Here is a 15797-nt window from a genome sequence, read left to right as displayed (position 1 = left end):
TTTATTGACTTAACTCTTGTTTTTTCATTATTTGCTCATGACTGCTGAATTGAAACGTAAGTTATTATTAGAAACAAAACAATGTCTTCGTTTTTACTTACATGTTTCTCTTTTTTGTTCTAGCTGCGCCTTTGTTGCTTTATGCAAACAGGCGGGACTTGCGGTTGGTTGATGCCACAAATGGCAGAGAGAATGCTACAATTGTAGTTGGAGGCTTGGAGGACGCAGCTGCAGTGGACTTTGTGTTTGGTCACGGCTTGATATACTGGAGTGATGTCAGTGAAGAAGCCATTAAACGAACAGAGTTTAACAAAACTGAGAGTGTGCAGAATGTCGTCGTTTCCGGATTGTTGTCCCCTGATGGGCTGGCATGTGATTGGCTCGGAGAAAAATTATACTGGACAGACTCTGAAACTAATCGGATTGAAGTTTCTAATTTAGACGGATCTTTACGAAAAGTTTTGTTTTGGCAAGAGTTGGATCAGCCCAGAGCTATTGCCTTAGATCCTTCAAGTGGGTAAGTTGATCATGTCCAGAGGTCATTGCCTCTCCTTTCCCTGGTTCCCCAGCCGTGGCCTGCGTGTGCACAACCCTCCAGAGAAAAGAGAGGTGAGAGCGATGTAGGCTCTCAGGCTTGTCTGTTAAGTGGATGTGAACATGGAAGGTAGGGTTGTATTCTTAAAGTCAGATCTCTCAGTACAGATTTGTGCGTTTTTAGTAGCACTAGGACGATCACCTTTTTAGGTTTTTGCTTTCTTGTCTCTCTTTTTTGTAATTCTGAGAGGATAATTGAAAGGGAGAATGAGAGGAAGGAAGTCTTAGAGCTCAAGATGAGAAAATATTTTAGATCTTATTACCACTTTTATATGCACAATCATTTCGCAATATTGGTGTGTTTTGTATTAAACTCTGAGATGTTCCTAAAGTCAGTGTTAAATGAAAAAGAAAATTGTTAATTCATTTCTGGCTAGCTACACATATATTTGAATGAAGGTTTGGTTTTCAAAGAGAAGAAACATCGAAGGCTCTGCATAAACCCCATTACTAAATGCGAGCTGGCCCCCATGGTCTCTGCTGCTGTTATGTCTCAGTCCTGCGTCCCGTTGTGAATCAGTTGTGACACTGGAGTGTGTCACGGCTAGGTACAGCTAACTGAACATTAGCCTGAAATCACTCACTTATATTGCAAAACCCATAATCTGTCTTAATATTTTGTTTCCTTTGACTTTTACATATATTGAAATGCCATAAAACTCATTTCACTTATAGGAGCGAGTGTATTAATGTTATGTATAAGGTAGAACTTTTGAGGGGGGGGAAAGTAATACAGTTTTGTGAATGTGTTCCTTGTTTTAGGCTTGCTTTGGCCACAAGGGTTACAAAAGTTGCTGTTATAAAAAAAATGGGAAAAAAAATTTGACTGTAAAGGAATGCTTTGGCGAGTAGTGCAGTGAAACCTGGCAGTGTTCTGGACGGGACAGACAGTGTTGTTTTTTCTTTTTCTTTCTTTCTTTCTTTTTTTTTTTTTAAGCAGAATTAAGCGGTTATCTATTGAAGTCATCTAATAAGTCTGTTAATGAAGTGACAGAAAAATGTTGCAGTGGCTGTGGTGGTAGGGGCGGGTCAGGCGTTCCGAGGACAAGGTATCAGGTGTTGGTGTGTGCTAAGTTGTGCTGATGGAAGAATCATGCAGTATCTTTCAGATATTTTTGAGAAATGATGTTTGTGTTTTGCTGACAGAGTTTACGTGTCTTAAGTATTGAAATGTTTCTGAAGTCACTGCTCTGAAGAACACATGCTATGTGTGTATATTCAGTTCAGTGGTCACTAGGGAATGAATACTAAATAGTTCTTTTATTATTTCTTCTTGACAAGCTCAGTCTTGCCTCTCTAGGAATGATGATTGAAGTTCACCTGTGCATCTATTAAATGATGAGCATGTTCAGAGCCCTGCCTTTACTCCGGGAGAGAGGGCGTGAGCCTTACGAGTTCACTGTCTCTTTAAGGACGCGTTTGAGAGAGGCAGCTTTTCCTTCACAGCATGCTTGTTTGCCTCCTGTAGGACCTGTGGAGAGAGGTGAGGCTTGGTAAATGAGCCAGAGGGGCCACGGAGAATGCATGTATAAATGGCTCAGTTACCACAGTTCTGAAACAGCACCTCGATGATAGCTCTGTCAGGGATAATGATGATGTGATAATGCGTATTGAAAGGAGCCAAACACACACATGTCTTTACTATTTAGGATCTAATAATTTAGTGAATAAACTAAGGATCCTAGTTTGTCTCCTAAAAGGAGTGAACTTCACTCTGGGTAGCAGGTTTGCTAAGTGTCTTAGAGAATTGAGTTTGCTGTCCACTTAAAGAGTATATTAAGTTCCTGTGACTTTAATTTATCCGTACCACTTCTCTGTTTAATGAGAGAATGTGCCTTGCTATTAGGTTTCTAAGATTAGTTGAGTGTGAATGTTATCTTTATTTTGAGGAGTAAAAGTTTGGTCAGACACACAGGAAAATACTTTAGTAGTTACTTTTAGTGTTTGTGATTAATGTAGAAATAGACAAATAAATTTACTCTCCCCCACTGTTAGCATTTAAAAAATTAAAAAGCTGTTTTGTTATCAAGCTACTGATTTAAAATTTACATAAACGGAAGCATAGTTTAGTTAAATGATGTACATTTGCAAATTAGCAAGGTGGAGTATATATAAAGTTGCATTTTCAATTTGTGCATTTAAAAGTACATTGTCGGGCCCAGCGCGGTGGCGCAAGTGGTTAAAGGTCCTCGCCTTGCACGCCCGGGATCCCATATGGGCGCCGGTTCTAATCCCGGCAGCCCCGCTTCCCTTCCAGCTCCCTGCCTGTGGCCCGGGAAAGCAGTGGAGGACGGCCCAAAGCTTTGGGACCCTGCACCTGCGTGGGAGACCCGGAGGAGGCTCCTGGCTTCGGATCGGCATAGTATCGGCCCGTTGCACTCACTTGGGGAGTGAATCATCGGACGGAAGATCTTCCTCTCTGTCTCTCCTCTCTGTAGATCGGCCTTTCCAATGAAAAAATAATAAAAATAAATCTTTAAAAAAAAAAGTACATTGTCAGACTGTCTTTCAGTGTTAATGATCTTAGATTATTTTCATGAATTGTGATTTTTTAGTAATTATAGGTGGAGTACATCACTTGTTAAGCAGAAGAGATGATATCCGGATTTATTTTTTGGGGAAATAGGAAGTTTGTTTTTTAGACAAAATACATGAAACTAGTGCTGGAAAGAGCAGCTGTGCTCGCGGGCCCCGGCTTTATGAGGAGCTGAGGGACCCTCACTGAGTTATGGACAAGGAAGGCTGCTGAATGACTGGCACTGTTGGAGCCCTGGGAACTAGGGCAGACATCTGTGTACTTAAGGATGTGTGGAGGTCTTTGTGTGATCAGCCCATTTAGCCTAGGCTGAAGGAAGATTTTTATTTCTCTAAATTTGGCCTCTGTATCCATTTGGGTTAGTCACTGTCGGTATAGACCTCAAACTTAGGAACAAGAAAATGTGGGTGCACAAATTGTTCCCTAGTTGACAACAGTGGTTACAGAGAGCAGTATCACATCAGCGCGTGTGTGTGTGTGTGTGTGTGTGTGTGTGTGTGTGTGTGTGTGTGAGAGAGAGAGAGAGAGAGAGAGAGGGGGAGAGAGAGAGAGAGAGAGAGAGAGCGCACGCACTGTCACGCAGCTTTGGTGATGTTGAGTGCCTGTTTCAGGTGTGAAGTTTTGAGTAGCCCTCAGGGTTTTAATTGATTTGTTAATGATTCTTTCCTGTTCCGAATAATTTCAAGTATTTTTGAAAAAAGATAAATGTGAGTGGTTCAGTTTGAAATGAATTGTGAATTAATTGCTGTGGAATACTTTTTTTTCCTTAATGATTTGTTTAAATGGAAACAGACGAGCTATTGGTAAACTCTCCAAATGGGCACAATAGCAGGCCTGAGACAGGTCTGAGTCAGGTCTGAGTCAGGAGCCAGGAGCTTCTTCCAGGTCTTCCACCTGAGTGCAGGAACCCAAACAGTTGAGACATCTCTGGCTGTTTTTCCTAGTCCGTTAGCAGGAAGCTGGATTGGAAATGGAGCAGCCAGGACACATAGCAGAGCCCAGGTGGCAGCTTTACCTGCTGTGGTACATTGCTGCTTCCTGGAATAACTGAAAAGACATGCTCCAACAATACATTTTTGTCTTTGTTTAAAGTGTGATAATAACTAAAGGTGGTTTAAGAATGTTTTTAGACGAAGCTCAATGAGAAAAAGAGTGATGTGTGATTTCCTTAACAGTTTTACACAGTAATGATCGTGTCTTAAGTATATTTATTTTCTACATTGGTGTATCCAAGATGACTAAAATAGCTTCTGTTCTGTAGTCCATGTTGAATGGCTGAACTTTGTAGTGTCTCTTATACACCTGTTAGTGTTCTTAGAAGAGAAAGCATTTCTAAGGAAAATGTACATTTTAACGTGATCTGTGAATTGTAAACCAGTGAGGCTTTGCTTGCAAATCTTTGTTTAAACATAATTAAGATGTTTACCTTTAGTTTTTTTTCAACAAAAGTTTTTGAGACCATACTATGCATAAAGACATACTCACTGGAACCTTTTATATTGTTAGTTGTAGCAAAGAAACTTGCTTTGCTATCAGCAGACACTTCCTTCTCTTGGAGTCTGGTATCCTCATTCCTAAACGAATGGGTTCCTTGCTTTGATACTAACTTTAAGGTGTGAGCTATTTTAAGAAAGTACTCTAAATAACCTGTTGACATTTTCTTGTTGGGACAGGCATTTTGCTCAATGCTTAAGCTGTCTCTTGAAATGCCTACACCCCATGTTGCAGCATTTGAGTTTGAATCCTGTCCCTGCCTTTACTTCCAGCTTCCTGCTAATACACATGCTAGGAGACAGTGGATGATGGATGGCTCAGATAGTTGGGTATCTACCCGTCTTGTGGAAGATCTGGGACGAGCGCTGAGCTCTTGTCTTTGGCCTAGCCAGTCCCAGCTGTTTTGGTCATTTGTGGAATGAATCAGCGAATGCAAGCTTCCCTGGCTCTTTGCCTTTCAAATAGAATAAATGAAAATAAATAATCATAAAGTGTAGCATCAATTTTGTTGTTTTACAGTCAAGTTAGTATTTTAGGTATGTTACACTGAAAAATGTTTCTACAGAGCAGGTTCTTTGTCAAATTTTGTTTCTAGTGTTGTTTTTGCATGTAATTATACTCAAGCTTCTTTTTAAAAGCTGGTTTTTCTTTAAAAGTAAGCCTTTTTCCCCAATTCTGCTTGATTTAAATTAAAAAATAAGGGCCCGGCGCGGTGGCGCAGTGGTTGGGGTCCTCACCTTGCATGCCCGGGATCCCATGTGGGCGCCAGTTCTATGCCGGCAGCCCTGCTTCCCATCCAGCTCCCTGCCTGTGGCCCGGGAAAGCAGTCGAGGACGGCCCAAAGCTTTGGGAACCTGCACCCATGTGGGAGACCCGGAAGAGGCTCCTGGCTTCGGATCGGCATAGCATCTGCCCGTTGCGCTCACTTGGGGAGTGAATCATCGGATGGAAGATCTTCCTCTCTGTGTCTCCTCTCTGTATATCCGCCTTTCCAATAAAAAAATAATAAAAATAAAAATCTTAAAAAAGAAAATATATATTTAAAAAAAAAAAGAAAGAAAGGGATCCTCCATCTGCTCCGCAAATGGCGATAATGTCCTGGGCAGGGCCAGATGTGAGGCAGGGCCAGATGTGAGGCAGGGCCAGGAGCCTCATCTAGGCCTCCCACATGCGTGCAGGGGCCCAAGGACTTGGGCCATCTTCTGCTGCCTTCCCAGCCTCGTTTGCAGGGATCTGGATGGGAAGTGGAGCAGCCAGGTGCTCAGATGTCATGCCAGCCCTGCAGGCTGTGCCAGTAAGCTGGTCCCAGTTTTGGTTCTTTTATTAATAATAGTCATCATTTTTGTCTCAAATTAATGAGTGTTAATTGTATTTTTCATGGCCCTTATGTTCAAGGGTATGCTCACTGAAGACAGATGGGAATATTTGTGGAATAACTAAAAGATTTTATGTTTTCTGATATATTAATTTGGTTTTGATGAAAGTTTTCTTTCCTTGTAGCATTGGCCCTTTTAAAAACTCATCCTTGATAAAAAGAAAAATGTTGTGATGGTAAGAAATAGGATAGGATAGGTTTGATGCGTCTCTGTTTTGGATATTTTGTCTGTGTTTTATGTGTTCCAGTGTGGTTGGCTCTTCAGAAATTATCTTTGGTTTACTTTTTTTTTTAAGGTTTAATTTTACTGGGAAGTTAGATTTGCAGAGAGAAGGAGAGACAAAAAGATCTTCTGTCCTCTGGTTCACTCCCCACGTGGGTGGAGCTGAGCTGATCTGAAGCCAGGAGCCAGTAGCTTCTTCTAGATCTCCTTCATGGATGTAGGGTCCCAAGGCTTTGAGCCCTCCCTCTACTGCTTTCCCGAGCTGCTAGCAGGGAGCTGGATGGGAAATGGAACAGCCGGGATATGAACCGGCATGCATGTGGGATCCTGGTGTGTGCAAGGACTTCAGCTGCTAGGCTATTGTGCTAGGCCTTTGTTTTCATTCTTCAAGTGATAAATAGTAGAATTTTTGATGATTTTTTTATTCAGTTCTTTAAGGTGGCATGTCTTTTGTTTTTGTTTTTGTTTTAAAAATACATGTACTGCTTGAAAAGCTGAGTTAGGCAGAGGTAGGGAGATGGCCATAGTGGCTCAGGATGGGCCATGTTGCTGAAGCCAGGGACAAGGAGCTTCTTCTGGGTCTCTCACTTGTCTCAAACACTTGGACCATCTTCTACTTTTTCCAGGCTATTAGCAAGGAGATGGATCAGTAGTGGAGCAGGTGGAATTACAGCCAGCATCCGTATCAGAAGGGACATTGCAGCTTGAATGTGCTGCACTATAGCACCAACCCCATTGTGAAAAGCCCATTTTCTAAATATCATTAGTTTTTTTTTTCTTTTAAAGATCTATTTTTATTATTTTTTCATTGGAAAGGCGGATATACAGAGAGGAGAGACAGAGAGGAAGATCTTCCGTCCGATGATTCACTCCCCAAGTGAGTGCAACGGGCCGATACTATGCCGATCCGAAGCCAGGAGCCTCTTCCGGGTCTCCCACGCGGGTGCAGGTTCCCAAATCTTTGGGCAGTCCTCGACTGCTTTCCCAGGCCACAGGCAGGGAGCTGGAAGGGAAGCAGGGCTGCCGGGATTAGAACCGGCGCCCATATGGGATCCCGGGGGTGCAAGGTGAGGACCTTTAACCACTTGCGCCACCGCGCTGGGCCCTAAATATCATTAGTTTTTAAGCCTACCCTTTTCTGTTGCCATTAAGAGGTTTCCTTGTAGGTGTTGTGGCACTGCCGGTTAAACTACTGCTTGGGAAACACTTGGGTCCCATATCAGAGTGCCTGGGATTGAATACTGACTCTGCTGCTAATTCAGTTTCCAGCTCATGCTCCTTGGGGAAAGTAAGTATCTGATGACTGAAATGCCTAGCCTGGATCCTTGCACCCCAGTAAGAGACCTAGACTGAATTTTTGGCTTCTGGCTTTAGCCTGGCCCTGCTGTTGTGGACATTTGAGGAATAACTCAGTGGATAAAGCGGATCTCTTCATGTGCCTTTCAAATAATAATAAAAAAATAACGAAGAAGCTTCTTTTGAAATTTTTTGTGTCAGCCTGCCCTACCCTTGTCTGTGTGTAGGCATGTGTTTATTTTATAAGAACTAATATTTCTTTTTTTTTTTTTAAAGATTTATTTTGTTTTTATTGAAAAGTCAGATATACAGAGAAGGGGAGAGACAGAGAGGAAGATCTTCCGTCCGATGATTCACTCCCCAAGCAGCTGCAATGGCCATAGCTGTTCCGATCTGAAGCCAGGAGCCAGGAACCTCTTCCAGGTCTCTCACACGGGTGTAGGATCCGAAGGCTTTGGGCCGTTTTGGGCTGCTTTGCCAGGCCACAAGCAGGGAGCTGAATGGGAAGTGGAGCCACCGGAATTAGAACTGGTGCCCATATGGGATTCTAGTGTGTGCAAGGAGAGGACTTTAACAACTAGGCTATCATAGTTGGCCCTAGAACTAATATTTCAAAAATCTAAGCATTTTTTTTGCTTCTTAATTCTGGGAAATTATTTCCCGTTACTTTTCTTATTTTTATTCTAGTTGGTCTCCTTAGAAATCTTGTTTGATGGACTTTTAATACCCCATTCCTTTTGTTTTAATTTTGCTTCCATATCTTTATGTCTGTGGGCTGCTCCCTGATTAATTTTTGTACCATCCTTTTGGATATCTACATTCATTCTTCAGCCTTGACTTATTTTGAGTTTAATGCATTAATTTTTTTTCTTATAATGACTATTTTGCTTTTGTAGAAATTCTTTATTGTTTTCATTCAAAAACTTATGAAAGAGCTCAACATGAACTTAAGGGGAAATTTGCAAAAATGGTTCACAGTTGTTTTGCTTTCACTGTCCCTAATATTGGCATTCATATAATCATGAATTGATTGTCTAACCAGGAAATTATTGTTAGAATAATAGTATTAAGTGATCTGTAAACGACTTTGTTGTTCATATTAGTCCTTTTTCTGGCCCAGAATATCTTTTGCATTTGGTCGTTATTTCTTTCATCTTTTCTAATCTGATATATCTCTTTGTTCTTTTGTAACCTGGATATTTTTCGCAGATTACTGGCTAGTCCTTTGTAGGATATCCTTGAGTTTGGGTTTGTCTGCTACTTCATGATCACATTAAAGTGATGAGTTTTTTGCAAGTAATAACATAGATATTTGAAAAAATGTTCAGGCTCCCTAGATGTCAGGGAAATGTAAATGAAAACTACATTGAGGTTCCACCTAACTCCTGTGAGGTTGGTCAGCATTTAGAATTGTGCTAACAACACCTGCTGGCATGGAAGTGGGAAGAAAGATCTTCCAGGGCTGGTGGGAGCGTAGGCTAGTGCAACCACGATGGAAGTCAGTACGGAGAGTACCAAGAGAACTGGAAACTGTTCTAACGTGTGACCCAACTTATCTCACTTCTGGAAATATATCCAAAGGAAACGAAAACTGCATATGAGAAAGGGATCTGTAGTCCTGTATTCACAGCAGCACAATCTGCAATAGCAAAGACATGGAAACAACACAGATGCCCCTCGAAAGATGAGTGCATAAAGAAGCTAGTGCATCTACTCCATGAAATACTACTCAGCCATTAAAAATGAAATTCTACCATTTGCAAACACGGTCAGTACTAGAGATCATTATGCTCAGTGAAATAAATCTATCCCAAAAGGAAAATATCATGTTCTCTCTGTATCATTCCAATTTTAGTGTATGTGTTGCTGAGGCGAGCACCGTATGTTCTCTCTGATATAAGGCAAGCTTAATGTAAAACGTGAAATCAGTAGCCATTTCAATACTGTTTTTGCTACATCTCAGGGGGTTTGATATTTTTATTTTCATTCATTCAGAAACCTTTTTTTCCTTATTTATTTCCTCATCATTTAGGTTTAAAGACTTAATTAGGGACACATTGGATGTTTTGTCATGCCTGCTTCCTAATGGTACTGAGTGCTTTGTGTTGCTCACAGCAGTGGTATCTTGGGCTGCTGAGATTGTTCTTGAGGTTCAGAGGGTAGAAGTTACATAAAGGTGAGCTTTCTTGTCCATCCTTGAAATTCCTTGCGAGCTGATTATTTTGTATTTAAGGATGTCTAGCTCCCCTTTAGCCATTCTTTGCACTCAAGATTGTTTCTTGTATTGTCAGTTGCATTTGATGGTGCCTTGTTTTTTTTTAATCATAACTTTTAATTCATATTTTATGTGTTTTAATGATTCAAAATATTTATACTCTGTCAGTTTCATCTGTTTCCTGAGCTTTTTGGAAATGCGTTTCTGTTTTTATGTTGGCTGATTCTTATTTAGAGTGAAGTGGTTTTTAAAGTTTGGGTGTGGGCTGAGCTCAGATGGGTTGTCTGAGAACGGTGAATGGTATTGCTGAGGGCTTTTATCTTGATAGCCACCTACCTCAGAGATGCTTCCTGATCATTCTATTTTATATGTTGAAGTGTATCTTTTATATAGTGAATGTATATATTTTAATGCAGATTGTATTTTTAAAAAATGATTGCATGCATATTATTACTCTAGTCAAACAAAAATCAATTTTTATATTTAATTTTTCGAGTTGGGATTTCTTGTGCTGCATACAAGGGAATCCTAGAAGGCTTGGGCATTTTGTGCAGTAGTTCAGTCAGTGCTTAGGATACCCACATCCTGAGTCATGTTCTTAAATTCAGGTACCAGCTGTGCTGCTGATTCTAGCTCTCTGATAGTGCACACCCTGGGAAGGAGTAGATGATGGCTCAGATAGTTGCAACCCTGCCACCCAAATGCTTGCAGAGGCCGGGGCTGGGTTTGGCCAAAGCTAGGAGCTTGGAACTCCAACCTGGACCTTTCACGTGAGGGTGGAATTCTGCGCTCCGGGCTTTGGTCTGGTTCAGTTTCACTTGCTGCAGGCACCTGGGGCGTGAAGCAATAGATGGAAGATCTCTTTCCCTATCTCTGTTACTCTGATTTTCAAATAAATAAAGAATATTTTTTTAAAATTGACATCTTGAAAATTTAGTATGTGTTTACTTTAACTACTTCACTCTTAAAGTGAAATTTATCTTCTACCCTCCACTCCATTTAAAATTTATTTTCCAGAATAATGAATATTGAACAAATGAATATCAGGCCAGACACAGCAATAAAATTACATTTGTATGGATCCTAGTGAATAGCATATAATGACCTGGTACTGGTTTTCATGATTTTTGATGAAGAACAGATGTGCATACTACTGCAAGTGGAGCTGTAACCGCATATATTTAGTTTTCAGTATCAAGTAAATATGTTTATCCTCTTTTAATTCAGAGCCAAAATAGAAACCAATGAGGTCAAAATAAAGTATGAGCCAAATAGACAACATAATTGGAGAGTTAGTAATAATTGTTGCTGAAGAGAGGTTTTCTTATAAAAGCCTGTAGTCTGACTTTTGAGAAATCAGAAGGAGATATTTATCATACGGTGTGTGCTTTCCAAAGCATGCTCAAATTGGCTTTTACAAAAATGCAATCTGGGGCTGGTGTGTTGGCTTATCAGGATAATCTGCCAGCAGCACCAGCATCCCAAATGGGTGCCAGTTCTAATCCTGGATACACCACTTGTCATCCAGCTGCCTGCTTTTGGACTGGAAAAGTAGTGGAGGATGGCTCAAATCCTTGGGCCCCTGCACCCACATGGAAGATCCTGGAGGAAGCTCCAGGCTCTTGGATTTGGATTGACTTAACTCTGGCTGATGGAGCCATTTGAGAACCAGCAGATGAAAAGATCGATTTCTCTCTTTCCCTCCTTCTCTCTGTGAATCTTCCTTTCAAATAAAATTAAGCAAATCTTAAAGTGTAATGTCTAGGTGTGAGAGTGAAACTTTTGACACGTTGAGATTTGATTATTTAAAAAATTAAAATTTTTTTTTTACTTACTTGAGTGACAGGACAGTCATATGAGAGAGTGCTTTCCCATCTGTGGCTCATCCCCCAAATGCCTGAAATGGCAAGGGCCAGATCCAGGAACCCAGAATACAATTCTCTTCCAGGCCAGATCCAAGAACCCAGAACCCAGTTCTGCTCTCCCAGGCCAGATCCAGGAGCCCAGAACCCAGTCCTGTGAGAGGCAGGAGCCCAGTCGTTGGAGCCATCATTGCTAGGATCTGCATTGAGGGGAAGCTGGAGGTGAGGAGTTGGAGTGGAAGTTGAACTGAGGTTCTCGCATGTGGGACGTGGCCATCTTAACTCTTCGGCTGAAAGCCTGCCCTGAAGGGGAGGTTTCCGGTCTCAGTGTCAGATACTACACATTTTAATAATAGAAAGTGTTTATGTCACATTTTAGTAGAGGATCATGAGAGTGTTTATTTCCTCAGGAGTTTACATTTTTCCCTACATCCGGAATGCTAAGATGCTAGTCATCTGCTGTTTTCCTTTCTAGAACCTGACTTTTAGCCAAGAAGTTTATACTTTGGATTAATTAACTGGTGCGTTTTTCTTTTCCAAAGAGTAAAACAACTCTGTTTTAAGTTAGCAGCCCCTGAGTGTCCCCCTTATTGACTCAGCACCTTAGTATGTCGTTCAGGCATTTGACAGTTGCGTTTCAGTATTACCCACCTGATTATTTTTTGAATTTTCTTACATGGTTTAGTAATAATAACCCTATTTATTAGTATGAAACTCCACTTGTGTGTCTGTCTACTACAGTGTTTTAGGCTGCAAATGGTGTTCCCTTGTGTCTCCGTCTCAGATACAGTTCTTGATAATTTACTTGACATTTATTGCTCCTGTGATGCTTTCCATTGGCAGCTGCACTTTGGTTATGTAAAGTTTCTGGGAAATCTGAAGTCATAGAATTATTTTAAAAAGTGACAGAAACCTTTTAATGAATCCTTTTTTGTATTTAAAATTGCCTAGTCTACGGATATGAAAACTGCAAAATTAAACTGTATTGGGAAAACTATTTTTTAATATTTTGCTTGAAAAAAAGTCATATGTTTGCCTAGTACACATGCACACAGAGAACTTGGATTTGCTGGTTCACTTCCCAGCTGGGGCAGGTTCTGGCTGGAGCCTGCTTAACCCAGGTCTCCCGTCTGGGTGCTAAGGACTCACAGTGCGTGAGTCGTTTGCCTCTCAGAGTGTGTGTTACCTGGAATCTGAGGGCAGTCTGGACTGGCATGGGAGGTGCACCTCCCAAGTGAGGTCTTAACTGGTGTGCTTCATGCATGCGCTTTTCTGGGAATTTTCTTTGGGAGTTGAACATTTAGTTTCAGTAAATACCTTAGTTAGAAGTTTATGTGGAGGTTTTGTATATGTATTTGTTGTATTCCTCATAGCTAGATAAAGGTATTTGAGGAGTTTGCAGCTGCACTTGGGTATATAAGGTGCACTTCCACTTGCGTTGTTAAAATCTTATAAATCAGTGCTGTTTCCTCACCTGGTCCAGAGCCCTAAAGTAAACCCGATCTGACGAGCTCTGAGTTCTTCCTTCTGGAGGGCAAACCTGTTTTAATCTGTAAGTGTGTAGTGGGTGTTTCCTTTCCTCTTGTCACCTCATGCTAATGATGTTTGGATTTGCAGAGTGGAGTTGCAGTGTGACAGCTTGCCCTCTCTCTCAGCATCACATTCCTAGTTTTCCAGGCCTCTTTGCAGCTCACTGCTTTCTTATCCTTTTGGGTCATTCACAGCTCCCTGTCTTTGAGGGTCACGATGCCTCTGTCCTGACCTCCAGTGCCTTCCCTCGAGAAGGCAAAGTCTTGGTAGCAGATCCTCACACTGAAGACCAGGAAGAAAAGGAGTGTCATGAAGGTAGAGGATTATCCAATAAGCCATGACACCAGCCTCAGTAAAGACAAATTTTAAAATGCCTATTTATTTGACTAGGAAGCACAGATATTCAGAGAGAGAGAGAAACAAAGAAAGTGCAACAGGCAAGTCTGAGTCCGGTCAGAGCCAGGAGCCAGGAACTCATTCTGGTCTCCCACACAATAACAGCATCCAGAGTGCTTCGGCCATCTTGTGCTGCCTTCCAAGGCACATTCCCAGCAAGCTAGACTGGAAAGAAAGGAATCAGGGCTCCAATTGGCACTCGAGTATGGAATACTTCTTGCAAACAACAGCTTACCCTGATGGGCTGTGCTAACCCCGAAGGAAAATTTCAGAGTTTCCTTATTCTCCAGATAACAGAAGAGTCCAAAATGACAGCAGCAGCAGTGTTTTCAATGAGTATATTTTATATGTAAATGAGGTGAATGGTAGCAATAGGATGGATGGAAGGAATAAGTATTATTATGCTTTGTTCAATTTCACAGCCCTAAAAAATATAGTCTTTTATTAAAAACAATGCCCTTTGGGCTTCAGTGTGTTCTATGTTTGGCACTCAGTCTCAATGGTCAGCAAAACGGTACCAAATCTCCAACTGGCACATTTCTCTAAGGGTAGCAAAACTACACGCCCAAGGGAAGGAGTAAGAAGCATAATCTGTAAAACAGAGCTAACTGTAATGTCGACAGGATAACCAGCGTGTTTCTTCAGTTTATCAGGGCCCCAAAGCTTTGGTCTGTCCTTGACTGCTTTCCCAGGACACAATCAGGGAGCCGGATGAGAAGTGGGGCTGCCAGGATTAGAAAGGGAGCCCAAATGGGCTTCTGGCGCGTTCAAGGTGAGGACTTTAGCTGCTAGGCTGTCATGCGGAGCCCTGTTACTTTTGTACTAAAAATCTGTGTATTTGAGGCATTAGTGAATAATAATACAATATAAAGGAGCTAGAAGGTTCTTACATGGTATGCTTTGGAATGTTAATTGTAAGAAACGAGTTCCAGGTGCTGCATATTTAGAGCTTTTAATTTGAAATAGAGCAGGTAATGAGAGTAGGGTCTGCATACCCCTACCTGATGTATGTCTGTTCTTGGTCCAGTTCCTTACATGATAGTGTTTTATCTTCTGACAATGCCATTTATTTTGACAGCTTGTCTTCCTACAGTGAACTAATACTGTTCAGGGGACTAGATTGCTTTTGTTTAAAAATCCATATAATGAGACAGTTGCATAAGTTAATCCATGTCATCCCAATTTATATATAGGAAATTTGAAATAGAAATAAAAGTGTATAGTGAATTCATAATTTTTCTAAGTTTCACTAATTTATTAATGATACACATAAGTAACATTCTTAAGAACTTGGTTGTAAAATGAGGATATGAAATCTGTTTCTTATATAACTCCGATGTCTTTTTCATTGAAGCCCTAATCATAAGCAGACAATTCTGAGTAATCTGAAAGTGAAGTGTTTTGAAGTCTCCTAGTTTGTGGAAAAAGTGGTGTGTGTGTGGAGATAAGCCTGGAAACATATAGACATAATATTTTGTTTGGTAACCTAAGACCAACTTGGAAATGTGTATGTTTGTATTAGGAGTGAGTGATAGGATTGAGATGTTATGTAGCAACAATGTGATAAACATCATAGAAAGACATACTGTATACAGTTCTGTATACTCTATACTGTATATCCGAGTAAATCTTACTGAATTGACTTTGAAAAGGCCAAAAGAATAGTTCAGTTGGTTGGATGATCCAGGAATGGGATGCAGACTAAGCTAGAAAATCTAATTGTAAAGGATATTTGTAAAACAAATTTTACAAGTAGGAGGGGGAACGATGTTGACCAGACTAGCTTTGGAGATGACATGGGACCTGTAAGAATACAGATGAAAGGAACCACAGTTGAGGTATTGTAGTTGTGTGTATTCTACATGAGCTTGTTGCTTGTATTATATGCATAGTTAAGTTTTTTTTTTTTAAAGATTTATTTGTTTGTTTTTAGAAATCAGATTCACAGAGAGAAGGAGAGAAAGATCTTCTGTCTGCTGGCTCATCCCGCCCCTTCCCTCCTCCCCCATGTACCCACAATGGCCGGAGCTCAGTCGATTCCAAGCTAGGAGCTGGAAGCTTCTTCTGGCTCTCCCATGTGCCTGCAGGGTCTCTATGCTTTGGGCCATCCTCTACTGCCTTCCCTGGCTACAGGAAGCTGGAAGGCAAGTAGAGCATCTGGGACGTGAACCATATGGAATCCCAGCAGTAGACCAGCTACTAGGCTACCAGGCTGGGCCCCTAGTTAACAATTTTTATATCACAATTCTGTCTTTGGTATTATGTTCTAGAAACAA

General features: G+C 41.0%; 1 protein-coding gene across 1 annotated transcript in view; it reads left to right on the top strand.

Annotated features, from left to right (window-relative positions):
- LRP6 (LDL receptor related protein 6) overlaps positions 1 to 15797 on the top strand; it is a 111282-nt gene that overhangs the window by 11981 nt on the left and 83504 nt on the right. Inside the window, exon 3 of the mRNA XM_040966960.1 lies at positions 124 to 517. Coding sequence (XP_040822894.1) covers positions 124 to 517 — 394 coding nt within the window. The remainder of the gene's footprint in view (positions 1 to 123; positions 518 to 15797) is intronic.

Source organism: Ochotona curzoniae, unplaced genomic scaffold, assembly GCF_017591425.1.
Source record: "Ochotona curzoniae isolate NIBS_2020 unplaced genomic scaffold, NIBS_Ocur_1.0 contig_1482, whole genome shotgun sequence".
Classification (NCBI taxonomy): Eukaryota; Metazoa; Chordata; class Mammalia; order Lagomorpha; family Ochotonidae; genus Ochotona; species Ochotona curzoniae.
The sequence above is the reverse complement of the archived record's forward strand: the minus strand, read 5'-3'. Positions and strand labels throughout refer to the sequence as shown.